The sequence below is a fragment of the Periplaneta americana genome, chromosome 13 (genome assembly GCF_040183065.1).
Source record: "Periplaneta americana isolate PAMFEO1 chromosome 13, P.americana_PAMFEO1_priV1, whole genome shotgun sequence".
NCBI lineage: Eukaryota > Metazoa > Arthropoda > Insecta > Blattodea > Blattidae > Periplaneta > Periplaneta americana.
The window spans coordinates 57490125-57513171 of NC_091129.1; the positions used below are offsets into that span (position 1 = coordinate 57490125).

At 36.4% G+C, this 23047-nt stretch overlaps 2 protein-coding genes across 2 annotated transcripts in view; one reads left to right on the forward strand and one right to left on the reverse strand.

Annotated features, from left to right (window-relative positions):
- The window catches only part of LOC138711631 (uncharacterized), a 233224-nt gene that overhangs the window by 136838 nt on the left and 73339 nt on the right, over positions 1–23047 (forward strand). The gene's annotated exons all lie outside the window — the stretch shown is intronic.
- On the reverse strand, positions 19028–20673 carry LOC138711977 (uncharacterized). Its single transcript, XM_069843297.1, has 4 exons — positions 20535–20673; positions 20330–20407; positions 19368–19436; positions 19028–19179 (listed from the first exon to the last, which is right to left on the reverse strand). Exons 1-4 carry the CDS (start codon positions 20629–20631, stop codon positions 19049–19051), a joined length of 375 nt encoding a protein of 124 aa, XP_069699398.1. The 5' UTR covers positions 20632–20673; the 3' UTR covers positions 19028–19048.

Consider the following 23047-nt stretch of genomic DNA (forward strand, 5'->3'; position numbering starts at 1 on the left):
CGTAATCAGCTCAAGCGAGAATCAAATCCACGCCCATTGGCCCAATTGACAATCAAACCCACGTCCAAGCTGAGTTCCAGATCAATAGGCAGACGAGTCTGCCGTCTGAGCTACGCTGGTGGCTTGTAATATGTTAATTATACTCTTTAATTCTGTTACCCTTTCTCTTTTTTCTTATATAGGTCATACTTTCATAAATTTATCCGTTTCTTTTAATTCTTTTCTTCTTTCATTTTATCCATTAATATTCTTCATTCTCCCTGCATTCTCTTATTTCAAATTCTGCGCAGCGCTACTCCAATCTATTTGGCTTCTCGTTTTCAAAATTCATCCGCATATCATCAGCTAAGTACCAGGTCTCATCATAACAATTTACTCATTATACCCTACCACAAGACATCTTTATATTCTTCATCTTATACAGTTTCAGTTGCTAGAAATTGAACTCGCTTCCGAGTGATGTAAGGGGTTGTTGGACAGTAACTTCATTTAGGTCAAAATTACATAAATTCTTGCTTAACAGATTAATATTTGTTACTTATAATGAAAGTAACATCTGTGCATTCTTATTATTACCATTAATTTCTCTAAATAGAATACAAAACCTCTAATGACAAAATTTCATTACATTAATATTCCCATTATATCAATTCATTTTTTATTTATTTTTTTTCTCCCTATAACATAGTTCTAGTAAACTTATATTACATTAATTCTCATCATTTTACTAGCTATTTCAACTTAATTATAATTGATTGAATTAAATTAGCTCATAAATTAAGTTATTCCTTTATCTTAGGTTTATCTAAATTTAAATAAACATGTACTAGTCGTTAAAACTTAACTGGAGAATATTGCTGGAGAATCTTTTAAGTGTAGTGTAAATATTCGTAATTTAAATATGTATTGTATTGATTAAGGCTGGTTGAGTGCCTTATGGCCTTAACTCTGCCAGCGAAAATAAAACCTTCTATTCTATTTTATTTCCACGTTTCTGTTGTATGTTCGTTTGTTTCTATCACTTGTGCTCTTTAGTATTCTCCTTTCATTCATATATAAATTCCCCTTTTCATCCTACCTACACTCATTTCATCCTCTTTTTTATCTTTCTTCTTGCCATGTTCCTTTCCTCCTTTTTCTTTTACTTTTCTTTAACTTCTTCTTCTGTTGTTCTACCTTTTCTTATCGACTGCAATTTGACTGCAATTCGCATGTCGTAATCCTTTTTCCGATTCTCATTAGACATCCTTCTAGTTGAAAGAGCGCCGCTGAATAATCTAATCAACATCGAACGGCTAGGCTCCGAGACGCGGCGTCACAGGAAGGACCCATCCTTCTTAATTCTCTAAGCCAGTGTGCTATTTATTCTGCTCTACGGAGGCTACACCCGAGTAATGTCACGCTCTAGTAACTATGAGACTGCGGAATGCAACTCCCCCCCTTCGTTTGTTTATCGTAAGACTTTGTTATCTTTTTACAATCGTCATGGAAACGCCTCATTGCAGTCAGTAAAAGTCCCGTTACCTTGGAATAAAGGACAGTGAGCCTATCTCACGCCCTTCAACTTACTTTCTCTAACAATAACATGCACACGGTGACTAGAGTCTGTTCCACCACTCTTTTATAAAGCAGAGGCGTTGAAAGGAAAATGGTGAATTCCCTTCTGAGACAAACAATTCTGAGAATTTTTCCCATTACAAGAATAGTAGACATAATTTCTGGCAAACATATTAAGTGCATAAATCATAATATGCAGGATATTATAACATGCTTCAATGTAGAAAGAAAGTGTGAATTGAATTTTCTTCGGAGGAGAAAATGTGAGGTGATAAGTGAGTGATTTCTCAATACCTGCAGAAAGAGCAAAGGAACTAACAACCAATAATAACTGAGGTTCGGAAAACAGTTTGAAATGACAAGTGTCCTGTAGTTAGGAGTTTGAAATGATAAGTGTTCTGTATTTAGGAGAATTTCACAAGAAATACTTCAAGGCAACAGGTTTTGGTGCGAAAAGCGTTGGCTGGAATAATTTACACCTTCGTGAGTCTTGCAGGTTTATAAAATAATTTCTGTTGATTATATTACTTTATGTTAAAGTTATTTTTGTGACACATTCAAAACCAAATTACACTACTTGATCGAAGACTGTTTTTCATGTCGGAATAAAATGCATTTACCATTTATCGTAAATAAAAAAAAATCCTATCCATTTTAAATAAAGGAAATAACCAATCATAATCAAATCATCAATCACGTAAGGCAATATCAATAAATCTGAAAACAGAGTATACAGGTCGCTACTAACATTTTTTCCTTTAATAGTAATTGTCAAACTCTCCTTTAATCATTGTGTAATGAATATATTCCACATATCTGGTTCAAAAGACTTGGCAAATTATTATTTTAGAATCAAGAGCTATACATAATATGATGAAGTGATTAATAGTGATGCGTTCAAATACTGCTACTACCACCACTACCACCACTACTACTATTACTATACTATACTATACTACTACTACTACTACGTCGCTCCTGTCTATTACTACTGACACTACTATTACTGTAGACTACTACACTACTAGTAATGTGTCGCTCCTGTCTATTACTACTGACACTACTATTACTGTAGACTACTACACTACTAGTAATGTGTCGCTCCTGTCTATTACTACTGACACTATTACTGTAGACTACTACATTACTAGTAATGTGTCGCTCCTGTCTATTACTACTGACACTACTATTACTGTAGACTACTACACTACTAGTAATGTGTCGCTCCTGTCTATTACTACTGACACTACTATCACTGTAGACTACTACACTACTAGTAATGAGTCGCTCCTCTCTATTACTACTGACACTACTATTACTGTAGACTACTACACTACTAGTAATGTGTCGCTCCTGTCTATTACTACTGACACTACTATTACTGTAGACTACTACACTACTAGTAATGTGTCGCTCCTGTCTATTACTACTGACGCTACTATTACTGTATACTACTACACTACTAGTAATGTGTCGCTCCTGTCTATTACTACTGACACTACTATTACTGTAGACTACTACACTACTAGTAATGTGTCGCTCCTGTCTATTACTACTGACACTACTATTACTGTAGACTACTACACTACTAGTAATGTGTCGCTCCTGTCTATTACTACTGACACTACTATTACTGTAGACTACTACACTACTAGTAATGTGTCGCTCCTGTCTATTACTACTGACGCTACTATTACTGTATACTACTACACTACTAGTAATGTGTCGCTCCTGTCTATTACTACTGACACTACTATTACTGTGGCGGCCGGGTAGCTCAGTTGGTAGAGCAGCTGGCTACGGACTTGAAGGTCCGGGGTTCGATCCCAGGTGGTGATAGGATTTTTTCTCGTTGCCAAACTTTCGGAACGGCCCCGAGGTTCACTCAGCCTCCTATAAAATTGAGTACCGGGTATTTCCCGGGGGTAAAAGGCGGTCAGAGCGTGGTGCCGACCACACCACCTCATTCTAGTGCCGAGGTCATGGAAAGCATGGGGCTCTACCTCCGTGCCCCCCAAATGTCTTCATGGCATTTTACGGGGATACCTTTACCTTTTACTACTATTACTGTAGACTACTACACTACTAGTAATGTGTCGCTCCTGTCTATTACTACTGACACCACTTTTACTGTAGACTACTACACTACTACTAATGTGTCGCTCCTGTCTATTACTACTGACACTACTATTACTGCAGACTACTACACTACTAGTAATGTGTCGCTCCTGTCTGTTACTACTGACACTACTATTACTGTAGACTACTACACTACTAGTATTGTGTCGCTCCTGTCTGTTACTACTGATACTACTATTACTGTAGACTACTACACTACTAGTAATGTGTCGCTCCTGTCTGTTACTACTGACACTACTATTACTGTAGACTACTACACTACTAGTAATGTGTCGCTCCTGTCTATTACTACTGACACTACTATTACTGTAGACTACTACACTACTAGTATTGTGTCGCTCCTGTCTGTTACTACTGATACTACTATTACTGTAGACTACTACACTACTAGCAATGTGTCGCTCCTGTCTGTTACTACTGACACTACTATTACTGTAGACTACTACACTACTAGTAATGTGTCGCTCCTGTCTATTACTACTGACACTACTATTACTGTAGACTACTACACTACTACTAATGTGTCGCTCCTATCTATTACTACTGACACTACTATTACATATATTCCAATATGGCGGATAGTCAGTAACAGCATACAAACCGCTCCTAGTTTAGACGTTGTTAAGAAGGTGAATATCTAGTGTTAAGTGTTAGAATAGTGCTCATCCAGTTTATAAAGTGTTACAGAATTATTGTGCTTATATACTTTGCAATCATGCCTCCGAAAATGTTAAAGTCTGAAGAAATCGAGGCTACAGTGCAGCGAGTGGTTAAAGAAATGTTTCTAGCCATGATGCAGAAGTCTGGCGCGCTGCAAACGTTAGCCAACCTTATAAAAGATGCGGTAGTGTCGGAGCTGCAGCGTAGCATAGACTTCAACTCCGAAGTTATCCAGGACCTGAAGCAGACTATTGAGCAACGGGACCGTAAAATTGGTGAACTGGAAAGAAAAGTGGACGATCTCGAACAATATCAGAGAAGACAATGTGTCAGGATCTTCGGGATCGAGGAGGAGGTTGGCGAGAATACCGACAAGCTCGTGGTGGAACTGGCAACGAACATAGGAGTGGAACTGAAGGTAGAAGATATCGACAGAAGCCACCGGGTAGGCCGCACGACTAGCGACGGTAGACCGAGGCCTATTATTGTCAAATTCTGTAGTTACAGGAAGAGAAGTGAAGTTTTCTTTAACAAAAAGAGGCTGAAGGGCTCCGGAATGACCCTGAGGGAAGATCTGACCAAGGTAAGGCATGGCCTGTTACGGGAAGCGATAGGCAAATTTGGTGTGTCTAGTGTCTGGACTATAGACGGCGTAATATTCGTTAAAGTAGGTAATGTAAAGCACCGGATAACTTGTGCTGCAGATTTGAACTTCTGAACTGTGAGCTGTTGTGCAATGTTACTTTTATTCTTCCTACTTTTTAATTTTCTTTAGTGTTAGTTTCCCAAGACTATATTATTATTATTATTATTATTATTATTATTATTATTATTATTATTATTATTATTTAATTATACTTTTTAATTCTTAGTCTAGGTTAGATCTACTAGCTTTTCAACTGGGTTTATATTTAGCTAAGTTAGCTAAGTTATTAATTAATAGGAAATCTTTACTTGTAGCAACTTCATATTTTTATATAACTTTTTTTTTTCTTTTAAGTTGGATACCCTGATTTTTGACAGCAATAATCCGGTTGTCTCTGACAGAACATTGTACAATGACCTTCACTCACACCATTCCCCTATACCTGCTGACCAGAACCCTCTCTCTCACCCTGAAGCATTCAACATTTTAACAACAGCATTTTCCAAGAACTCTTCATCCCTTCACGTAGCCCATATTAACGCTCAGAGTTTGGTTGCACACTTTGACGAAATTCAATCCATATTCTCGAATCAGAATTTGCATGCTCTTCTCATCTCTGAATCTTGGCTCAAACCTACATTATCCTCAGCGACATTACACATAGATGGTTATACGCTATTAAGAAATGATCGTTTAAATAAACAAGGGGGCGGCGTTGCTGCATATGTCAGATCAGATCTCAATCCCAGAATAATACACACATCTCCTGGCGAGTATGCCGGAAAACCTGAAATGCTATTTGTAGAAGTATTGACAAGCTTTCAGAAATGCCTTATTTGTGTAATTTACCAACCCCCGAAGATTAACGATATTGCAGAGATCGAGAGATCGTTATTGGAATTCATCACAGATTATGAACACGTCTTAATAATGGGTGATCTTAACACAAATTTGTTAGCCTCTGATTCGAACTACACTAGACATCTATTGACCATGTTCCAGGCTCTTGATCTAGCAGTCCTTCCCCTTGAACCAACCCACCATACCCAATCTTCCGAATCCCTATTAGACTTAATTATTACGAAGAATGCAGACAAAGTACAAAAACATGGACAATGTGCGGCTTCGGGAATTTCGTACCACGATATTATTTATCTAGTATATTCTTTGAAGTGTCCCAAGCCCACACCTAAACTCATAAAGTATCGTGACTTGAAACGTATTGATGAAACCCAACTACTTGAAGACGCAATAAAGATTCCCTGGGACTCAATATGGACCTTACATACTGTTGACGAGAAACTTGTTAAACTAAATGAGTATATTATAAATTTATATGACAAGCATGCTCCTATCAAATCTAAACGCGTAAAAAGAACACCAGCACCATGGATGACTGCTGACATACGTAGTATGATTACGGACAGAAACACTGCATACAAAACGTTTAAACATGACAAGACAGAAATCTCTTATAATTATTATAAACTCTTACGTAACAGAACTACTCAAGCCATTAGAAACGCAAAACTGAGACATTTTCATAAAATCTTGAAGGGGGGAGCTGACCCTTCCAAACTGTGGAGAAACTTACGGACAATTGGCTTAGGAAATCCCAGGACTCAGGTAGACAGTGTGCCAGTTTCTCTTGACGAACTAAATGACCATTTTGCAACGGTACAGTCAATAACCTTGGATACGGTTGACAAACAGCAGACAGTTAACGAATTACAAATGACTCCAATTCCGGATAGAGAAATATTTTTCTTCACTTATGTCACAGAAACTGAAGTGAGAGCGGCAATAAAACGTATTACTTCTAAAGCTGAAGGTGTGGATAATATTAGTATAATATTATTGAAGAAAATATTGGACATAATACTGCCGACATTAACACATATATTCAACGCCTCACTCATAACTTCTACCTACCCGAACCTCTGGAAGAAAGCCTTTATCCGTCCGATCCCTAAAATTAAAACCCCATTATGTGCAAATGATTTCCGTCCAATTAGTATCCTACCTGCCCTATCAAAAGCTCTGGAACGTATTGTTCACAAACAACTAATGAACTATCTAACCGAACATGCCTTACTGGACGAATACCAATCCGGGTTCAGAAATGGACATAGTACGACTACAGCACTACTAAAAGTGAATGAGGATATACGTGAAGCCACAGATGAACGTAAATTAACATTACTGACATTACTTGACTTCAGTAAGGCATTTGATACAGTTGACACGGACCTTCTATTATGTAAATTAAGACTTCTGCATCTTTCTGAAAGTTCTGTTACTTGGTTTGAATCCTACCTTCGCGAACGTCAACAATGTGTCATTGCATGCGATTATTCTTCAAGATGGTGTGTCGTGAAATCTGGAATTCAACAAGGATCAGTTCTCGGACCTTTACTCTTCATGATTTATATTAATGACGTGACTAAAATGATAAAACACTGCAAATACCATATGTATGCTGACGACTTGCAAATTTATTTGCATTTCCACCCTGATGAGACTAGTGACGCAGTAAATAAAATAAACGAAGACTTAAATTCGATTTCACTGTGGTCACACAAATTTGGATTAAGGTTAAATCCAGAGAAATCGCAAGCAATCGTAATGGGACATAATCGTCTACGAAGTACTCTTGATAGTGGTACTATACCACATATAACATTGAATGGGATTATTGTTAAATACAGTGAAACAGTTAAAAATCTTGGCATTTTTATGGATAGCGATCTAAATTGGAACACCCAAGTAACACACACTTGCAAAAAAATATTTTCTCAACTTCACTCTTTGTTTCATATGAAAGAATTTCTACCACTTAGTCTAAAAAAGAATCTTATTCAGACGCTTGTAATGCCCCATTTTGATTATTGCGATTCCTTACTAACTAATGTAAGTTCACTCTTAGCTGAGAGACTACAACGTGTTCATAATGTGTGCATACGATTCATCTGCAATACTCGTAAATTTGACCATATAACACCTTCCCTCCAGTTACTTTCATGGGTGCGTCTGAAGGAACGAAGAACAATACATTCACTGTCTCTTCTATTTAGAATCATGCATACTTCTACTCCGAATTATCTCTTATCGCGCTTTCAATTTCTTACAACTCTTCGAAACCGACATCAAGCACTTCTTTCTATCCCTCATCATAGAACGTCTCTATACTCATCCTCGTACACTAGAAATACCTCGTCTCTGGAATTCGCTACCTAATGATGTCAGGGACTGCCGGACTTTATCACAATTCAAAATTAAATTGGAAAATTTTGTCTTGTTTAATGCTTTTTAGATATTGCTAGAAGTGTCGATTTGTGTTTTTTTTTTTTACTCCAGATTAAAATCGCAAGTTTCTTGTTTATGTTAGTTAATTAGGATACAATTAATTATACTTAATCACTCATTTAAAGTTTGTGTGACTTTACTTCGTTTATAGTGTTTTTTTTCCTTTTTATTTCTGTTATTGTATTTGTATTCCTGGTGTTGTGGAAGAGAAGGCCTGATGGCCTTAACTACACCAGAATAAATAAATAAATAAATAAATAAATAAATAAATAAATAAATAAATAAATAAATAAATTACTGTAGACTACTACTAATGTGTCGCTCCTGTCTATTACTACTGACACTATTATTACTGTAAACTACTACACTACTAACTAATGTGTCGCTCCTGTCTATTACTACTGACACTACTATTACTATACTACACTACTAATGTGTCGCTCCTGTCCATTTCTTTCGGGCCCGTTCTTTCGACAGTCATCCAGCTGCGAGACTGAACTAGGGGATTACATTGTGCTGAACTGCATCTTTCCATCTGTTACACGGCCTTCCTATCGGTTTCCTCCCTCCTGGGTTGATGTCCGTGGAGTATTCTCTTTGGCACGCAATGGTCTTCAATCTTATAACATGCCCAGCTCTAAATAATTAAAGTAGATACTTTGATGGGAGAAGCTATTCCAGTTCAATAAAATTATATTATATCATCAATCCTTTCTCCTGAATGTTTTAATGTTTCAGTTTTCATTAGCTGTTTTCTATAGTTCATGCATAAAGGTTTCTTCTTGATATCTCAAACTGGTACTAGCTGTTTAAATTTTCACACAATCAATCTTCGTATGCTTTGTTTTTTGTTCTTGATTTATATAATTTTTAGAAGAACAATTCCGCAAAATGGATTTGTCTCGATAGCCTTTAACCAATAATGAATTTAGAGATGGCTCTAGGGGAAAATTCTCTTCCGAAGCTGAAAATCCCTCCCTCCCTTCAAATTTAGGAACATATATAAACCGTTTCAGTTGAATTTTAAGCAATTCAAGACAAGTTTAACTTCAAAACATGGAATTATAAAGTAGAGGATTCCTTATTTTCAGTAATACATGGCTCGATAGTGACTTCTTCCTTCCGTGTCTGTCTATGCAAGCATTCTATATTAATATAAATTCGATGGTGTTTGAGTAAAGGGAGGCAAGTAATAAAAATAAGTTTTGAAATAAATGAAAATAAACTTAGGACCATTATTGCAAATAATTTTATACACAAATAAAAACATATCCTAGTATTGTTTTGTTTTTTTCACATCAACTTGTAGAATTTGACTTGTGTATTCACGTGTCGAACAAAACTCCATTAGCACACAAAATGATTTAACTCTCTTTACCCGAACACCACCGAATTGGTTTACTTGTAGTTTCTTAACATTAAAACTAGTAGTAACGTTATACGCTTGGTAAAATGTGGCGAGCCCATTAAATGTTTACGCACAGTCATGAACCATCTGTATTTGAACACCTCTGTATGTTAGACACCTCATTATATTGGACATATTTTCTTGGAACCGGACAAATTTCTAAGATTTTACACGTTCAATATATTCTCTGTGTTGGACACCCCTCAATCCTGGAAGCTGGAGACCCCTTATAGTTCTATCTTGGTCGATTCTCTTGTTCTATTGTGTATTTATGCTACCTGTTTAGAGTTGAGTTTCATTGAACTCTTGTTTTACAAGGACCATTAGCACAATGGAATTACATAGATGGGGTTTTCCTTGTACAGTAAGCTCAGTAACTGTGAACCTCTTTCTACTTCTCTGGAATTATCTACTTTGTCTTTTTTGTAACTGTACTGTCAATTTGAGTATGGAGTGAAGGGGCATTATTTTTCATAATAGAAAACTTTATGATGCGAAATTATTTAAGTTGGCCTGCAGGGTAGAAATCAGTCCCTGTTCAGGTCTTTACCTGTGAGAGTCAGTTTGTGTAGTTTGTATAGTTCCTCAATATGAGTAAGCGTAAGTTGGTGGAATTAATCATTGAAAGGAAGAAAAAGTTACTGTTCGTTTGTGTTATGATGTTATAGTCGCGACGTTGTTATTCCCGGCGTGACTCCTCTTTGCTTACGTCTTAGGAAGTGAAGGCTCTATAAAGTCTAGGTAGGTGGTATCGTTCGCCATTTTTGTTCTTTCGTTGCCGAGCTACCAGACGAGGAATCTATTTGCCACACCGTTAAACATTATAATATCGTAGCTCCTATGATAATAAATCAAACGCACTGTAATTCAGAGCGGCAAATAACGTCCTCGTGTGCTTTCTGCGAACGCGGGCGATTATATTAAGTATTTATCGAGCCTTAGGAAATGCATAACGTCATCATCAGCGAATCACAAGACACACACGTTTAAATGTAGCCGACCTGCAACGTGATTGGCTGCCGGAAATAAGAGCAACGGGACTACAGTTGTAGGAAAATTGCAGAACAGTTTGGAATTTCTAAGTCAACAGTTTCAAATATTATCAACAATAGGACCTCAATATAAAATCCGTGGAAAGAAAGGGAGTTCGCAAAATTGCTAATAACGAACTAAATGACAAAGTGTTTGAATACAGTTTTTTAACATTATGTACAGTTTCCTTTCAATTGTGTACTAAAAGAATTTCTACTTCCCTTTACCTTGGACACCCCGTTAGGTTAAACAATTTTTTATTGAACCATATGTGTCCCGGTTAGAAAGGTTTCACTGAATAATAATAATAACAATAATAATAATAATAATAATAATAATAATAATAATAATAATAATAAACATATTATTATTATTCAGTGAAACCTCTCTATTATTATTATTATTATTATTATTATTATTATTATTATTATTATTATTTAGTGTCTAAATGAAATTGCAAAACATTATCATACCAAAGTATTCAGTGAACTAGTGTGAGTCGATATTTACATAGTTGCGAAACGATTTGATGTCTCTACGCCTTGAATTGACGAATCTACTCGCTGTTATAGCTATAATTTATGAGTGCTTTGTAGCGGCAAATACAGATGAAAAAAAAGCAAGATCAATTTATTACAGCGTTATGTAACAATCATGCGATTAAACAATATACAACAGTACAAGCATAAAATGTAGCGAGAAAATACGATCACTTCATCAATATCAATTCCCGCACCAAAATATATAGACTAGGCCTACTGCCAATATTCAAAATAGTTTCAATAAAACTATATTATTATTTTCCGTATTATCAATCCAACAACATTTCTTCTCACACGTTCAGTAAATATTTTTATATGTTAACAATAAATATTGATCATGTAAGGCTCCCTTAACGTGTTGAAGCTGTAAATTAATTCGCTGCCATACATGTCAGCGGGGCGCCATAAAAGATTCATTTTTATACTGCATCAGGATAATGATTAATAAACAATGATGAAATGTTGGCAGAGGAAAGGGAAGTATCATGCGAAATTTTGCCACAAATACCGCCTGTCCATCACGAACTTCATTTGCATTTGACGGGATTTGAACTGGAAGTTGACGTCGAAAGTAGAAGCTTAAACGTTCAGATTACGAGGCTTTGAGATGAATGCGTTAAACAGTTAGCGAATATAATGCAATTCATTGCCATGTTCTGCGATTCACACTAGACTTCTCAGAATGCATTTTCTTGAGTGTAGTGACGAACGGCGGTTTTCTGAGAAACTGCATCTAAATCGGGGAAACGTCATGGCACACTGAGGTTGTTTTGAGGTGGGAGAGACTGTCCCAAGTTTGCAGGTGCGTGGCGGCGTCTGCCTTCAATTCCCGAAATAGATGTTGTTCCTGGCACCGCCAACTAGACTGCCCGCACGACATTGGAGTTATGAACAAATTTATGTTGCCCAAATGTGGTCAGTGTATAAGGGGCACAAAGCGCCAGTAGTTTTAATTAAGAAAAAGAAACAAAATGTAAGGGAATGGGGTGAGAAGTTTCTAAGTTGAATCGATGAAAATAAAGCTTGATTGTGAAGAAAGCCTTAGAGGTCGACATTAAGACGTTATTATCTTAACGTCCACATCATGATGTCATTCCAATTATTTATTGTATTATACCTATCATTATTGTTATTACTTATTAGGTATAAGTCCCCTTTTGTTTAAAATGTAGCGTTTCTGATAAAAAATGAAGAGAATTCTGGTTGGAGTAGCATCTGGGGCTTCGAGGTAATTCTTTAAACATGAGTTCCTTTTCTTATCTTTGTCAAAAATTATGTATCTTAACTGGTGACATTGGACTATGCTGATTATGAGTACGGTTTCCCATTACTTGCCTGCCGATCCAGAATTGCGCTCGGGCGCGGGTTCGATTTCCGTTTGGGCTGATTACCTAGTTGGGTTTTCTCCGAGGTTTGCCCCAACGATCAGGAAAATGCCAGGTAATCTATGGCGAATCCTCGACCTCATCTCGCTATCACCAATCCCATCGATACTAAATAATCTCGTAGTTGATACAGCGTCGTTAAATAACCAAGTAAAAAAAGTTCGTGATTCACATAATATGAGTTAAAGTGGAAGGGAAAAGGATCTAGTCTTTGAAGGCAGAACATTATTATTAATACTACACCACACCACACCACCACCACCACCACCACCACCAGCGTTATTACAAAACTAATACAACTACTTCTACTACCGTTATCACATAACTACAACTACCACCATTATTACAACTACGATTACTGTATTTGCTACATTAGTACAACTACTACTACCGTTGCTACAACACCACCGTTAATACAACATTACTCTACATGAATACTATTACTAAAGTTACTGCCGTTGCTACATTACAACTACTATTACTACCGTTTCTACATTACTACAACTACTTTTACTACTATTGCTACATTACAATTATTATTACTACCGTTGCTGCATTACTACAACTATTACTACTACTACTGGTTGCTACAACGTTAATACTACTACTACTACTACTACTACTACCACCACCACTACACTACTATTACAAAAACTACTACTATCGTTGCTACAACGCATAACTATTTCTACAGTTGCTACAACACTTACAACTACTAGAACACTACTGCAACTACTAATATAATACTAAAAACTACTACAACTACTAAAATCATTAATGTAAAACCACAACTACTACTTCTATTACTTCAACTATACCACTACTATAAACTGCAATTACAACAATATATCACTACAACCACTACTATTACTACAACACTACAACCACTACTATTACTTACTTACTGGCTTTTAAGGAACCCGGCGGTTCATTGCCGCCCTCACATAAGCCCGCCATTGGTCCCTATCCTGAGCAAGATTAATCTATTCTCTATCATCATATCCCACCTCCCTCAAATCCATTTCTTATTTGAAGGATTCGTAACAAGCTGTTTTTACGGTGATGGGTTGTTAGCCCTTCGCCCAACCCCCAAGCTGGAGGACCACCCCTCATCGGCTATCCGCGACTGCTTATGCAATATATTCACAGCTATAGGTCTCGCAAGCAGGGAGTACCGACGGAAGGAATGCGAATCAAACAATGCGATAAGGAAGATCGGGCGACAGGAAAGGTCACGAGATAGCTTGAATGATATTCAAGAGTATAGTCGAAAGAGAAATGTCATCGATTGAATCAGTCTTGCATTGTGATAGTTACATTACGACTTTAGTTTGTTCCATTGCATGTGAATACGTGTCTTGTATCGCACGGTATTATTATTTCATTCGTAAACATATGTTGCGCGTTTAATTAGCTTCGAATTTTTCTCTTGCTACGTTCTTTGTTTCCACAGCGATGTCCTCATTTGTTAATCTTCTTGGAAGAGACAGTACTTCCATCGGCTCGCACCTCTCGCTCCCTTTGCGTGCCTACATACACACGTCAAAACAGACAACAACGCCACCATTGCTTTTTGGTAATCGTTCTTTGCGCCAGCTATACCCTCCATATCTGGAGGCCGTCTCCTCGATCCGCAACCTGAGGACGCGCCATGCCGTGGTGATAGGGACCCACAATACTACTATTACTACAACTACTAAAATTAGATCTGCTATAACGCTACAGTTACTACTATTACTATTAGTACAACACTGCAACTACAACTACTATTACTACAATACAACTAAAACAACGATTACAGCACTACTACAACTACTGATACCGTTACAACACAAATATTACTACCATACTACAACACTGCTATCACTGATACTATTACTACAACACCACTACTAAAATACTGCTGGTTCTACAGGTATTACCACCATTACCACTACTGATACTATTATTACTATTGTAGTACTTACCGTCTTTTCCCATAACTATAGTCCTGGAACACAACTATGGCCCATTCAAATTTTGTACTCCACAACGTAGTATCTCGTTTATCTATATTCTTGCTGTACTGTAGTTTGAAGTCAAGTCACTGCAGCTATCTACGAACGGTCTATGTTACTTCTTTGAACAGTTGTATTCGTCGATCATAGTTGTGTTCCAGGACCATAGTTATGGGAAATGACGGTACTACAAACAGACTGAACAAGTCATGAGGCTCCTTTCTCGATGTTGATGATCGCAATATGCATATGATACATGTTAATGCTACAGCATACGATATACTGCAACTTTAATCATAATTGTAGTCGACCTCGATGATTGAATGGTTATTATGTTTGTCATTAGATTTCAGATTCGCGAGTTGTAACTTAGAGATGATGGATGTTTAAGAGCAATTAAAATATAAACATGGCTTCCTTCGAAAAAGAAGTACAGCTTGGTAAAGCGCGGTAGAATTAACGGAATCTGAAAGAATCGTGCCCATGAATTATAAGGTTTCAAATTACGGGTGTTTACTGTCCACGTCAAAAGTCAGCTATTGTAATCATCATTCTAGCCCATCATGGCAGTGAATTAATTCTTCCAGGAGCCCATATCTCACGAATTGAATTCTGAAACTGCTACACTAGCAGAGTCCAGGGGCAATGGAAACAAGTTATCATCACGGTTATTATTATTCTCTCTCTATAATCATTACAACTACTGCTACACCATAATAGCCATCACTATCGGATTCACTATCAGTCCTCGCTCTTGTGAGGACTCCAATCCAACATTATATATTTACGAATATCGTTATAATAATTATTATTATTATCGCTTGGATATTTGAATGGATAAAACAGCGTCTTTTCATGAGGAATACACAGGTTCAATTCCAGGTTACTTAGAGTAGAATTAGTGTTGCCATAAATGGTAGTGGAATAGTTTTCCCTGGAAAGACTAAAAAACTATGTAGGTTGTAATATTTGCTGCTAAAATACTACAGTAACTGTATTTCAATGAATTATTAATAAAATCGTTTCAGAATGTTACAAAGTGCACGAACGATATGCAGTATGCATCCTCCAAAGTACACACACACAGCATGCCTTTAGCTCCCAGAATGAGACGGGCACTATTTCTCAAACTCGATATTCAGCGACACGCCTCACGCCTCTTGTACCGTAACATCATTCAACTGTGTTGCTTTTGATGTCAACGGCAACGCAAACAAATGAAGCTCGTTGCGCGGTTCCTGCTAGGGGAACCGCTTCCCGGATGTCTTACTTTAAGCTCTGAGGTTCAGTTCTGGTTAGGGCAATCTCCTGCATTTGGAATCAACAAGTTTCACACTTTAGTTAGTACAGCTTGAAACTTTTTAGTGTGCGGTAAACATTTCGTGACTTGCTTGTTTTTTCGTTGAACGTCCACTCGTTTGAGATAACTGTAGAAGTATTCCTTTGCATGTATATTATACTGCCGTTGGCGATTTAGAAGTTACAATGCTCGCCAATGCGTCAAAGATCTCTCATCTCATTCCATTCTTCAGTCCCAGAGATTCGAGTATGTATAATAGATCAGATGGTTGTTGTAGTGGTCCTCCGTTGTTAAACAAGCAGTTAATTAAGCTATGGCTGGGTCTTAGAGAATTATGTTGAAGATGTGAACCATCCAAAATGAAGTTTCTAGTATACCGGTATATAATGGTGATAATTTGGAGAGACGTTACAAGATGTGATGTCAAATCAGAAATAATAATAAAAAGAACGATAGAAGCAATCAGCAGTTAAAAAAATTAATCCAGTTGGCATATAGAAATAGTAAGATAATCCTTGAACATAAACTGTGGCAAAAAAGTTCTTCTGAACGAAATAAATGTGAGCTGTATGTTGGCCTCGAGATATATGACGATAATTTTGAATAAAACCTTTTTTAAAGAACAAATTAAATAATTAGTCCTTGGTTTAGTGTAAATAAAATAATGATAGGATAGGTTAAAGTAGATCAAGAAGATTATTCACTCAGCGGCTTTGATCGTCACAAATTCAATTCTCTAGTCTGTGAAACGAATTTCAGTAAGTTGGTCAGGTATAAAATATTACGACAGTTTTCAATAAAAGCTTTTTTAAAGAACATATTAAACAATTAATCCTTGGTTTAGTATAAATAAAATAAGAATGCTAGGATAGATTGAAGTAGATCAAGATTATCCATTCAGCTGCTTTGTTCGTCACAAATTCAATTCTCTAGACTGTGAAACGAATTTCAGTAAGTTAGTCAGATATAAAATATTACCATTTTTTTCTTAAAACTATCCCGATAGCAATTCTTTCGATTTTTTAAATATAAAACAATGCAGAGTTAAGAAAATTCCAATGACGGGAGCAGTTTATATGACGATATTGCCATGGATAAATATATAATAGGATGCGAAACTCACTGAGTTTCCCGTAACACATACTAGAGGCGCTGTTGTAGAATTGATCGTGCTGCCATCTATATGCGGTTAGAGGCGTTATTACATCTAGCAGCGCACCAAGTAGCGAAAAGAGTAACTACTCCGTGCATCCAGCAGCGCACCCAAGTAGCGAAAATAATAACTAATTACTCCGCGTATCTAGCAGCGCGCCTGGCGGCGAAAAGTTGAACTATATGCAGTAAATATACCTCCCCCCCGCCCCAAACCCTCAATTTAAAGTAAAACTTTAAAATTTTTATTCCTCACATCATCTTTCACTGAAAATTGTTATTGGAGCCAATAGTTGGAAGAGACGGTCTATTTTACACTACCTTAAAATGTAACTAATTAAAATACAGCCAAACAGGGACAGAAAATAAAAGAAAACAAGGTTAGATAATTGGGATTTTATTCTTTAGGTAATAGTGTATAGTGCACTTTAAGTCTGCAAAAACTAGTTACATAATTGAAATTACTATATTATTGTATACTATTTTACAATACATTCAACAACACAATTTTGACAAGGTCCATCATATCACTGTTTAACATACACTACATGTGCAGTAGGGTTACCAGATTGTAACAATTTAAAAGCAGGTCATTTTAAATGAAAAAGAATTTTCCATATAAAAGCAGGGCATAATAGACTAACTTGATACTTGACGTGACGTCTTTTTACATTCTGTTATATAATTAGGTAATTTGTTTGTCTTTGTACAATAAAACTGATACAAAACTATTATCATGAATAGAATTGAAGTATACGGATTCTAAATTAGCTTTTACCTTATTTAATTTTCGGATTGTTAATACTTCTCTGGTGACTCGACTTGTTTGAGCAAGGATTTTACACACATAATTCCTCTAATGGACCCCAACTCAATAGTTACTCTCTTTTGTCCATTGGGAATTGGCAAGAAAGAAAAGCAGGACAATTTCTGATTTTTACGAACCCTGGCAGGATGCAGTCCATGTCAAGCGAAATCCAGAACATCTGGTAATCCTATACACACAGATACACTTACATATTTAGTGTGCAGTACATTGGTAAAGTCTATACAACAAATTGAATAATTGAAATTGTGGGGCCCAGTCGGATAAGAGAAAAAGCCACATCTATATATTTATATTTTGGAATGCTCTGCCATCTGTGCTCGTTTACAGATGTAAATGATACCCATTTGAATAATGTGTTGTCATATAGTTTAGTCAGAACATATTTCTTCACATTCCAATGAGATACCCTACGTATCGAAATTTATGGTTTGTCCCCTTGTCTGCCTGGACCCATCAACTATTGGTTAGTCAACTGTCCAAAAACAGGTTTGGACCCTACAAGTAACACTCATGGGACAATCAGAGCAGGAGGTAATGAGTAAGAGTGGCCAATTCCTTTCTCCCCTCCGTTGCATACATCGCTGACTAGATACATATTACATTAATCGGATTTCAGATACTACAAAAAAATGTTTGATAATTGAAACTGTCATATTACTATCTACTATTTTGCAACACATTTTAGAACACTTTTCTAGGATCACATCTAAGGTTCTTAGACATTGTTGTTTGGCATACACATAACGGTAACGTATACCAAAATGTTGTATGTACTGAGGGTCAGAGTGAAATACATGAGCTGCATCACTTACTTGCATTATGTTGGGCAAAAAAGTTTACTAGGTGAACTGAAGGTATGTTAACCCCCAACTTCCAAAGTCAAATATCTCTCTTACATACACACACATGTACCACATACTGTAACTTTGCTCCCTACAATTACACAATATATTTAACATTTGCTAAAAACATTTTTTTCTGGGGCAAAAAAAAAAAAATAAATAAAAATAAAAAATAATAAAAAAAGCTATGAACTTTCCACCAATATGATATTATACCTTTTTGTTACACACAATATGAGCTATTTACACTACTTTAAAGACACTGCAATTTTTTCTGCAGTCTCTTCACCTTTGCTTTCAGAGCTGCCATTTTTAGTTTGTTGCTCCTGGGTGAAGATGAGAAGTGAGGACTCGAGAAAAGTTTTCGTTTTGCAACACCAGGACCTAAAGATTACGAAATTAACTTCAGATTAATCTAATTGCTGGGAACTATTTTAAATAAAAAATGAAACGTGACAACACCTTTAGCCTTGTTAAGTTAATGTAGGCCTAACAAAAGGCATGCAAGCCATGGATAGGCTATATAACATACTACAAAATTGACAATATATCAAAATGTGATCAATATTTACCAAGTTTGGAAGGAGGTGTAGCTGAAGCTGAAGGAAACTGTTCCATCTTGGATGTATTCATGTCAGTATCTAAGGAAATAAATGATAAATTAAATTGAAGCAAGAATTGAACAGACTTTGTGCTCCATTCATTTCAAACTGCTCTTAACTGTATAAATTATAACTCATATAAATGTTAAGTAATAGTAACAATCCAAAAGTTTAATGCTGCAACAAATTTGATTGTGTTAATCTGAATTGATCGTTGTAATGTAATATAAAATATTTTTTTGCTAATAGGCTGGGCCATAGAGGACAACTGACACTAACAGAAAGGGATAATCAGCAGAGGTGTTGGGATATTAAAGAGAAGTCAGTAAGAGGGAATGATAGTGTACTTCGTGTGCCAGGGAGACTTGTCAGGATATCAGTTGCAATATCGATCGTCTGGTTCAAAAGTGCGACAACTCAAAAAAACAAGTTTTGAGATATCTTCAGTTGAAAGTTTCAAATAAATCCCCTAAAAAGGGACAGATTTGTGGTTCATAACCACGACAATTAGAACTGAGTCAGTATTCAGGACGAGTATATCACGATCTTCCAGTTCATTATTAATAGATTTCGAAATGTAGTAATAATGAATTAATAAAGTCCATAGTTATAATTACTTCTAAAGCAGTTTATTTCGTTTTTATTCTTTTTGGTTGTAAATATGACTTATCTCAATATTGAATCGGAAAGAGCTCCGAAAGGGGCTTTCAGTAGTATAAATAACTAAAAAATGGCAATTTTTGAGTTGTCGCACTTTTGAACTGGACGATCGATATATAACAAGATAAACACCCTGCCCTGTAGTTAAGAGGATTTGTTATTATTCGCTACTGTAAAAGAATGAAGTATGAAAACTGCAGACATATGGCAGGGGGCAATTAACTTAAATGATTACTAGCATGTTACCAGGCTCACAAGACAGTACCGCTTACCTTCAGCTGTGGGAACCACATTGAATAGGAGCGATGGTTGCTGATAGCCCCTCAGCTGTTCACCAATCATACTGTTCCCTGTAATAATCACAAAAAAAACGAAACATAATTAATTATGTATTTTGAAACATGTAATGTAAGAACAGCTGATGAGAAACTAAGGCATTCCTTGAAATCCATAAACTTGACTAAGTGGAATAATTACCTTGTTGGCATGCATCTTTATTCATCCCGGCATATGCCGTCGAAGCAGTAATCTTTGAAGCTGGAGTACTCATAGGAGCAGGAATTGTTTGAGGCATAGCTGCCAAGCCTGCAGCCTACTAAGTTGCAGCTTGTAAACCTATGAGACTACACGTACCTGAAAATAAAGAAAAGAGTAATGAAATCGGAAATTTTAAACATGAATGACATAAAAACATTGCTAGTGTACTAACTACCTTCAGCAGCTGCATAATCAATCTTCGCCCTCCTACCATACGTCCGGAAAGTCTTGTGATGCCTGAAAGTTGGGGTAGACCCCGGTGATAAGGTCGCTCGAGGCATAACTGGGCTAGATGGTGGGCTCCGGATTTTAGGGTTTGATGGCACCACTAATCCATTAGCATGAACAGTGGGCACTGCAGTTTGCTTAAGTATCACTTTTTGTGAAGAGCTATAATAGTCAGACTCAATGAAGTGGTCCATGCAGATTCTCAACCTGTGTGTGTGGCATGTGCGGCAACTCGATACCGGTCCTCTAGCCCACAAAATCGGAGCCACTTCCAACACCTAAAGCAATGGATTACAATTACTAATGAGATAAAGTAGAAGAAATATTGAATAGAAATCATGCAAAAATTGGGGAAAAAAATAATAAGTTATCTGCTGCATTTGTGTTATTTTAAGAGATGTCTAATGCGCATCACTAGGTGGTGAGTGACCATAGGAAAACTGGTAGCAGCAACAGATATTGGGTAAAACTAAATTAAATATTAGGCCTAAGCTTATTATTATTATTATTATTATTATTATTATTATTATTATTATTATTACTACACATGATTGAGAATTTCTCCAGAATGGCTAACTACATCAAAGAAGGCATAATTTTATTTTCCATAACTGTGAGATGTTTATACTAAAAACCACGTGGTTTTAGTTTGCAGCCATGTGGCCTAATGCTACAATTCAGGTTTACGAGGTTTCATTTTCAGCCTTCTTGCTCTTTTTCGTCAATATTTCACATTTCGTTACAGTTTGACTGAATTTCGGAACCATCTAAATTTATACTCCTACTATAATCCTAAATAAACTAGCAGAAAGCAATGCACAGCTCGTCTAACCTACTTCACCAAAAAGTACATTGTTTTCAAGTGTAAGGTTTAGGCTACACAGGACACAATAATGATACTAAAGCTTACCTCATAGGTTCCTGAGGAAAATAGAAAAAATGCTTCCCTCCCACAGTATTAACAGTCTTGCATCCAGGCGCTGAGCATCTTCCTCGAATCTTTTGCATTTTTTCTGGAATCCATCTTGCCTTCATAACGCTGTTGGCTGGTCATCGGCCAACGTTCTGACTACTTCGTATCGGAGTGGAGAACGCTGGTCCTCACGTAGTTCTATGATTTACCACCTACGACGTCGGGCGCTGATCACCTTATTTCAGAATACCGCTTCTAGATCGTGCTGTCCGCAGTTTCGCATCCTATTATATATTTATCCATGATATTGCCGTGACAGGCACTGCATTATTCAAAACACAAACTCGGATGTTTGACGCACAAATTCTATCATAATAAAGAACAATGGTACATGTGGGTTTGCCTTATTCAATTGTTATTTTAAAGAAACATCTGTTTGTTACGTAACCAACAAACTATGAGAGCGACTCACATCATGTTCAACGAAGGTTATTCGAAGAATTTCGTTTATTTCGTCTTCTAGGAAATTATATCTACAAAGCGATGACTCTTCATTATTATAGATCCATCTCTGAAACAAAACCCTACATATTATACATACGTATATACATATGTACATGCATACATACATACAAAACATACATACATACATGCACACATGCATACATGCATACATACACTTTTCACAACAGAATAACAGACCTACATACGCCTAGAGAGTGACAGAAACGAGACATAATGTGTTATATTGTAAACATACAGGTAGCAAGGCATGTAGTATTACCTTTATTGTAATGGGACATGCCGTTCAACTAATATAAAAAATAAAAAATACATACATACATACATACATACATACATACATACATACATACATACATACATACATACATGACGCACATTGTGCCTGCTTAATATTTGCGGTCTTCTAGAATCTGAAAGTATGAATATTTCAGTAATTTTTCCGAAAAGTGACATATAATTTACCTTAATATTTATTTAATATATTAATACTCGTACTTGTGAAACATCATTATTACCAGTACATGCCGCAGAAAATATAAAAAAGAAAAGTAACACTGCAATTATTATGTGTAAGACTGGGTGCTTTTAACTTAGTCGCCTTGAAATTCTGTAAATTACCCATATATTTGAAATATCATATTGTGTTTCATCACAAAGTACATTATATAATAAAATCATTGAGCATTTCGTAATGATAACTGAGGATAACCTGCGAAGAGAGGTAGAACATTATACGATCAGCTCCTGTCTAATCATTTGAGAAAAGATGTCTAATATTATTTGGCAG